Genomic DNA, 8,879 nt, shown 5'->3' on the forward strand with positions numbered 1-8,879 from the left:
TTATCAAAAGTAAATTAAACTGAACGAAAACGGTTCTAAATATACATACACGATAATGTAGTAGGTCCTTGTCCTTTAAGGCTTTAACCAAAACACCGACTCTAAAACTGAACTGCACAAGACGGAACCAAGATCCTTAAACTACAAGAGTTGAGTTCAGGGGTACATCTTGTCACAAAAGGAAGCATCCAACACTAGATAACAAAATCGTGTTCTGGTAAAACTTGAAAACAAGTACTATATGTTTGTACATAAGGATGATAGAAATCTAATTCGCATGTGAAGCATTGAAGCCATTTCTTAAGATCAAAAAGATACCTAAAATCTGTCAGCAGTTGCAACTTCAGGTTGGGCTTCACGTTGCCGTTGTCCTTTCGCAAGGTAAGGACCCTTTTTGATAGTTTCCAGCAGCTGCATCACAAAATTGAGAGCATAATGAAATTGAGATTTATTTATTTATTTATGGTATAATAAGAACCAAAAATGAAATCAAACCTTTTCAGCTGTCTCAGAAAGAGCCGGGTCACTCAGAAATTTAGGTGATGATGCAAGAGCCTTATAGATTGCCTCACAACAGTTGTACCTTGCCTCCATACCTGAAACCCAAAAAAAAAAAAAAAAAAAAAAAAAAAAAAATTGCAACTTTCAACTGAAAAAAGCAATCTGGATGGTGAACTAGCGAAAATGAAAAACTTCTTGTTAAAAAGGAGACTGCTCAATTTTAGATTTCTTAACGTTAATAATTTAATTCATGCACAACATGAATTATAAATTTATAATATAATATCATCAAGAAAGAATAATACCTATTTTAGTTGTTTCTGCATATGGATCCATCAATTTATTCATTATCTCTTGTCTTGAGCAGATCTCCACAAGAAACCATGGTCTAGCAGCCAATCCTGCTATTAACCTGTAACCCTGCACATAAGTTATACATGAAAACAAGTCCCGTTAATCAAATACGTCTTCTGTTTTTTAAGCAATTACATAATTTGAGATCATAATGAATTTATAATGGAAGCGAGACAGAAAATCGCACCGCAATACGAAATTCAGACTCGAGTTTGATTATCGAAAGAACAAGACCCTGCCATATGAAGCGAGAAAATATTGGTAATACAAAGACCATATACTCGGTATGAATGTATTATTACACCAGTAATTTCAAATAAAATGCACAAAAAAACCCTAAAAGAGGGACTAACCGATGGTATGAGTTTTGGACTGTTGGATGTCGTTTCATAAATTAACCTACGCAGGCATTCTTCAGCATCAGCATTCAACAACTTCTTGTTTTCAGGTCGAGTTTCTCCTACAATGTTCCCAAGAGAATGCAATGCAGCCTGTTTTATTTTACAGTTTAAAGGTTATTAAAAACAAAAAAGTACAAAAGAATAAATTTCACAATTTGTAATAAAAAAGCTAACCAGTTGTCTTCCACGACCATGCAAATCAAAGGCGGCGTTAACAACATGTTTAGCAGCAGATGCATTTGAGAGTAGCAACACAGCACCTTGCGTTGCTATACATGTTCAAAACAGCAGAAACATGTTAAAGATATACATATAAATGCATCTATGCATATACATACATAAAATATATAAAAAACAAACTAACCCTGCTTGTGTACTTACATGATCCTATTTGACCCATTGCTTCAAGAGCACACTCACATTCATCAGCATCTTGAGTATCTAGCAATGTAAGCCTTTCATCAATTGCTAAAATCACATCTTTAATACCTACATCAAGAAGTAACATTATATACACAAGTATATATAATCGGTAAAAAAAAAATTCAAAATTCATAAATAATCAGATATACCAGATTCATCTATAAACGCTAAAATGTTCTCTTTGGATAGAAGCCTTCCGCTTATCATCATTGCCCTTGATCTCAACATTGATTCAGCAGAAGAGTTTCTAAATAAATAATTTATAGTTAAACAGACATCTACCAGGTAAGAATTTTCTATTAAAAAAAATAATAATAATAATAATAATAATAATAAAAAATTAAAGCTTTTTTCTAACATGCCAGTACAGCAGTACCTGATTATGGAGACAAGTAACTGCAAAATATTGGTCTTCAGTACATATTCCATTCCATGTGGAACCTCAGCCAACTACATGTTTTAAACAGACGAGATTAAGAATATGTAATTAGTGGTTGGAAACAAATAGTGTTAAACAATGATAGAATAATGAAAAACCTCGTAGAGGAGCTCTAGAACGCTCAAGGTAATAAGTGTATCATTAACATTGCGAACTTCCGACTCCAATAAACCGAGAAGATTTAAGTTGTAAACTAAGGTAGCAGCTGCACTTGATGTAGAAAATAGCTTCACTATCAATGCCAAAACTCGAACTCGTCCCTGAAAAAATAATAAATAATATTAATATTAACATTAATATTTAATTTAATATTAAATAATAGAAGAAGCCAACAATTTTCTATATTAGCAATGTGTTTAACATGATACAATACCAGAGATGAACATCTTGCTGCTAGATTTGTGATATCCGTAGCTTCACTAGGAGTTGCTGGGAATATGATCCCCTACAGATTGAAACAGAATTTAAATTAATTTCCATCATTTAATAATTACAAATAAAAAAATAAGACACAAACTGGAACTCACTATCCCCTGTTGAGAGCCAGCTAAAGTCTTGATTGCATCTGTTGCAGCCACAGCCACTTGTTCGTCACTGAAGAAAAAGTATTCATAATTAATTTTAATTTTGGATAATATAGCAATATGTAATCAATAAAAGAATGGCATATCACAAAGGGTTAATATGGAAAAAATGAGCGTACCCATCAACAAGACAATTAAGCAAAAGTGGATAGACGTCATGTTCTTTCACCAGTGAAGTAGCTAAACCAGTATTATCTTCAAGATTCTCCAGTAGGCAAGATATCTAAGCATGAATATGAAAATTTCATGAGTCATAACATCCAGCATTTACTTTAATTCGTGTGGAAAACTAATATGTATCACATAAATATATATAAATAAACAGCTATTAAATATAATTACCGTTTTACATGACAAAGCTCTAACTCTCTGAGAATATGCTTGCAGCCCAACCACAATGAATGCCTGTATAGAAACATATATCAACAAAATTAAGACTACTTGGGTGGCTCTTAATTAATACAACGTAAGATCTATTATGTTCATATATAGCAATTTCTAGTAAATCTTATATGAGATGATATATAACAGTTGATCATCACCCTTGGTTCTATATGTTGGTCCGCTTAAACGTTAAACAACCACTTTACCAATTTCGCCTAGTTTATTTATAATAAAAGAAACAGTGAGTAAAGGAAACATACATACCATGAAATGTGGGATAAGTGACGCCCCATATTTTGTTTTGAATATCTTCTCTAAACAATCAATCAACGCATCCTCCAAACCAGGGACATCTCCTTTGGTTTGCAAAGCACTGCCATTGATGAAAATTATACATACACTAGTTATTATGATATAGACAAAGTGACCTTAATTTTATGTGACAACACAGATAATATAGTCTAACTCTAATGACATAAATGGCAATACATACAAATATATCCAACACAGATAGTATTACATTTCCAATTTTACCTTGATATGTAACCAACTTGTAGTTTGCTACTATTGAATGTATTTGACCTTCTATAACTTGTTAACTAGTGACATAACAAAAGTTTTGATGATGCGGTTGCCTACGTCAGCCCAAAAAGATCTCACAAAAGTTGAAATTACCAACTACCTAATGAGGATTCAACCAGATAGTACAAAACAAGGCACTGAATTTTTATGCATTTTGCCCTAATACAAACCCATTGCTTTTAAAACAGCTAAACAAATTATTCTCTACTTGAGAATGGTAATAATAACGTAGTAATTTATGTATAATATGCTTAATTTCAACAATTTGAAATTAGGTGATTAAACTATTAAATCAATTAAAGTAATCAATTATTTATTCTTCTTAATAATTAAGTAAATACGATGATAAACAAATAGAGAAATCTACTTGATAATAACAGGAAAGGGAAAAGTAGTAAGAAATTTCTTCACAGCAGCTTCTGATCGACTACCTGAAGTTTACAGTGACAATGAAAACAGGTCAGAACAATTTGATAAACATTATTATTATTATTAGATATATATAAATATAAAATTAAAACTAAAAATAGTAGATATATTATGTTTAGTAAAGGTACCAGGATCAAATGAGAAATCAGAAGCTGCTTGTAGCAGTTTTGAAGTATCAACGACTGCGTATTCTTCTTTCTCCATTGCTACAAAATTACTCTACCAACTGTTGCTTGTTTTTCTTGTAAAATAAGCCAAAAACCCACCGCTTTAAATATATTTTTAATTTAATTTTTCTTTGATTGATTGATGATGTGCATCAGTTAATAAAAAGGGATCCGATCCGTTTTGGGCTTTGTTGACCGGGAGTTTATTTACTTGTTTAGTTAGGCCTGTGTAAATTTTGGGCCGATAAGAGGAGCCTGGCCCAAGGCACAAAAAACGATGATATTTGTAACATACGAAGTTCCTCATTCGCGAAGTAATAAACCCCAAACACTTTTGAGTCTATATTTTGTGATAGGTTTAATTGGGAAAACTAATAAGTCAACATATGACTTTGAGAACAATCGCTTGTAGCAATAATAATTCTCATGAAACTAGACGATAAACTAATCCAATATTCTAAATTTAAAGTAAAAAATACGGTGAAAAAATATATCCAGAGATAACTTTAAGCATATAACGAGTATGCCACTTCTTGTATCGAATCGATATATGAGGAGTTGTTAGAATCTCTATCAGTCAACTCCTAACATACTTGTCAGACGGAAAAACTAATTTTTTATTAACTGAAGTGATACGAGCTTTTAGAGTAGCCGTTTTGCATGAAATCTACATTATCATTATGTAAATTAATACTGGAAAAATTGATAAAAATGCGCTTAACCTAGACCAATACAATATATACTTATAGCTCTAGGATGTAAATGCCTGACACAATTAGGTCAAAAAATGGTTAATATATATCTACATACTCATTCATGGCACTAAGCATGCGGGGTCAAAGGACCCTATTAAAATATATTTTTACAAAGTATTACACAAATTATATATGACATTATTAAATTTAAAGATAGAACTTCATATAGTTTTAAAAAGTAAACAACCATTATTTAGAAAAAAAATTACAAAGTACCATTAAAATTGTATATGATCCTATTGAGTTTTGATCTTAGAATCACCATTACATTCATTTCAAGGAGTTGTCTACATGTTGTATTGAAAGCTACCTAAGCCAATCTAATTAGGAGAATATCTCGTGTGTTTTTCAATTAAACATGCGAAATACATTAACTTTCTTTTACATAACTATATGTTTGCAACTCTAATATTTTAACGATAATGTGACAAACATTACAAAGAAGACAACGATTCGTTTCAACTGACCAGACGCGCATAATGTAATCGACTAACCTTTAAGAATTAAACTAATTAAAACTCACATTATTTGAATACTTTTGTGAAAAATATAAAAAAAATTTGTAAAGAAAATATAAAGAAATCGTAATAGAAATATTGTAAAAAAAATTCATCGAAGAATTAAAAAAAAATTGGGATGGCTTAAAATAAAAAGTCAAATGAGGTGGGAAAGTGAGAGAACTCAATTAGGGGGAAAAAAAGTGGGGAGGGGCAGACTGAAACGTGCAACTACTTCGTGACCAAACAACACGCCCAACCACTGCTCCATGCTTGTTTTTCTTTTATATATATATATATATATATATATATATATATATATATATATATATATATATATATATATATATATATATATATATATGCGCAGGTTCAAACGAGAATCAAAAAGAGAGCGATAACTGCGAGAACTTTTTGATTTCATAGTTTTTATGTATTTAAATTCAACAAATTACATGCAAATGTTAACTAATGCTCATATCATTAACAAACATATGTTCATTACCACAAATTACATGTTAAATTGTTAATTATAAGAAATGTTCACATGTATCACAAACAGATATGCACATGTGAACGAGAAACTATATATTTAATTATATAGGTAAAATATAAGTTTTTTCAAACTATTTTATGTTTATTTTTACTCCCCATCAACATTTATGGGTGATTCAATCTACTCACATGTGAAAATCTTTGTAAATTAAAAGTTCTCGCAGTTCTCGTCCTTTTTGTAGTTCTTGTTTGAACTTTTGACTATATATATATATATATATATATATATATATATATATATATATATATATATATATATATATATATATATATATATATATATATATATATATATATATATATATATATATATATATATATATATATATATATATCAGAGAGAATCATGGGTAGTAAGAACTCATAGAACTGACATACTGAATGCATATGCACCTATTATACCCACAAACTGAACTTCAGTCTGTACAGACTGATTTTTTTTATATAAATAATTTTTTCAACCTATATATAGATTAATGTTTAGTCTGTGTACAGATTGAACTCAATCTATGTGCAGATTGAACTCAATCTTTTACAGATTAAACTCAATCTATGTGCAAATTGAACTCAATTTATATACAGAGTAGAACTTTTTTTAATTTATAAATAAAATCAGTCTGTATACAAATTGAATTCAATTTGTGTACAGATTGAATTCATCTACCATATGTGTATTGAACTTGGAGAAGACTCCGATCTCGATTTCGTAAAAAAAACGAAGAACATGTATAAGTAGAAATAAAGAAACGAACAAAAAAGGCTTAGTAAATTGTTAATGATGACTACAGATGGGTCAATTTGAGTGATGTTCTATTTCAAATGGGTCAAAACAACAATACGTGCATATGATAGATGCATCTCACAAAATGTATTAACTGCTTGATTTATACCGTTGAATTTACCTCTGAACTTATAATCCTTATTTCCTATGAACACACAGGGTCTCAGGAAAATTATGGCCTTGCCGAGTTCTGAGAATCTATCATGAAAGAATAACTAAGAACCTAAGCCTAATGAGTTAGCTACTTTCATGGGGAAGACTGTGTCTAAGCCACATCATAAGTTAGATAAATAACGGTTACTAAACCTCGAATTAAACATCCCGTATTTTTACCTAAAGGCTAACCGGCATAACAATACTATTTAATTAATAACTACTCCAACACATACACCAATCATAGCAACCACTCAGATATTTACGCTAGCATGGAAATTGATATGGTCAAAACGGACGGTTTTATTTGTGAGGTGTCGTTAAGTCGCAAAACGTCAGAATCAGTTACCAAGAGGGAGTAATGGTTTTATTATTTATATTTAGCTGGGTTTCCTAGCTATAGTTCACCTACTTGTCTTCCTTTAAACGAGTAAGTGGTAAGTATAACTCAGGTTCGTATTTTTGTATGTTTGCTCACTAATGTGGGATAAAAGTGCCTAAATAGTTAACCCTAACGACAAGTGGTGATAGATTAAGATTAACTAAGGTAGCGTAAACTATAAAGATAAAAAGGGATATGTATGAAGAATAGAATATTGATGGAGAACTATTACAAGAGTTTAACTTCCTAGAATTAACATTAAACCTCAATCAATTGGGTTATGAATCTAATCAATTTGTCACTAAGAGTTTAGGCTTTGAAGATTCGGGCTAAGACGGATATCCCTACTCCCAACGTTAACCTTAGAGTGTTTAAACGACCTTATGGATAGAATCCTAGGTACATGAATAAAGTGGTATATCCCTAAAGGAAAGTCTCAGCTTTTCTTAATCCTAGTTGGTTTAACTACAGTAACATCCCCCCACTTAATACTAAGCTATGCCTTAACATTAACATATGTGCAATCTTAGATATTCTAAGGTACTGCTAATTGGATTAGAAGTCTCTCCTTTGTGATCACTTACTCAACCCCAGATCATCTTACAACATCTCAAGAATGTTGCTTCTGACGTGAATCATGCTTTTGAGCAAGCCATTGTTCACTGAACTCTATATTGCCTACTCTAATCACAACATAAATGGGCAGCTCTTCTTTTACGGATAAATGATTAACCGTACGTAGGAACTATATCCCTAGTGTGACGTTAAGCACACATAACTACTTACCTTGTATCATAGGGTTGATCAGATCTTAATACTAGGTTATAGCCACGTGAATAAGTGGAAAGGGTGATCCGTAAATTAGACTTCTAGACCGTCAAGGTTCAGCATAACAATAACATAAGTTTCAGATAAGATATTCAACATGTAATAAACATTTGCAATGGATAGATAAGCATTCAATATGAAAGCAACTCAAAGTAACAAGATAACTTTATTAAATTAAGGAAAGCGTTCACCGTTTACAGCCGAGATCTGGACCATTACAAGTGCTGACATCCTATAGACCGCTCCTAGTACAATCTTCGACGTTCACCTCCGAGTGCTTAATTTCCCGCTCGGAGGTGAGAAGGCCTTGAAAGCTCTAGTGAGAGAAAGTGTATTGTAGTAAGAGTGAAAAGAGGTGTGTGAAAAATGGATGACAAAAGCTCCTTAAATAAGCTTGATTTTTGCCTGCATACGGCTGGCAGGTCGTATGATCAGGCAAGCCAGATTGTGTGCCCGTTTGCCAAGGCCGAATGGCAGGCCGTTTTACATACTGGCAGGCCGTATGGCAGCCGGATGGCAAGTCATATGGCCTTCCCTGGTCAGCTATTTTCACTGGATCGTAACTTGATTTCCTTGATCGTTATTTGGTTTCTTGAGTCGTAACTTGTCTTTCACCGTTTTCGCTCTAGAAACTTCGTTTTAGCTCCGATTCTCCCGATTATTT

At 32.0% G+C, this 8,879-nt stretch overlaps 1 protein-coding gene across 1 annotated transcript; it reads right to left on the minus strand.

The window, feature by feature from the left end:
• On the minus strand, nucleotides 1-4,359 carry LOC139886063 (uncharacterized). Its single transcript, XM_071869801.1, has 17 exons — nucleotides 4,226-4,359; nucleotides 4,036-4,099; nucleotides 3,351-3,459; nucleotides 3,045-3,107; nucleotides 2,822-2,925; nucleotides 2,646-2,712; nucleotides 2,492-2,563; nucleotides 2,217-2,378; nucleotides 2,056-2,129; nucleotides 1,829-1,926; nucleotides 1,638-1,745; nucleotides 1,431-1,525; nucleotides 1,209-1,346; nucleotides 1,043-1,090; nucleotides 807-921; nucleotides 496-596; nucleotides 1-411 (listed from the first exon to the last, which is right to left on the minus strand). Exons 1-17 carry the CDS (start codon nucleotides 4,299-4,301, stop codon nucleotides 319-321), a joined length of 1,587 nt encoding a protein of 528 aa, XP_071725902.1. The 5' UTR covers nucleotides 4,302-4,359; the 3' UTR covers nucleotides 1-318.
• Between the last annotated feature and the right edge of the window lie 4,520 nt (nucleotides 4,360-8,879).

This window comes from Rutidosis leptorrhynchoides, chromosome 1 (genome assembly GCF_046630445.1).
Source record: "Rutidosis leptorrhynchoides isolate AG116_Rl617_1_P2 chromosome 1, CSIRO_AGI_Rlap_v1, whole genome shotgun sequence".
Lineage (NCBI taxonomy): Eukaryota > Viridiplantae > Streptophyta > Magnoliopsida > Asterales > Asteraceae > Rutidosis > Rutidosis leptorrhynchoides.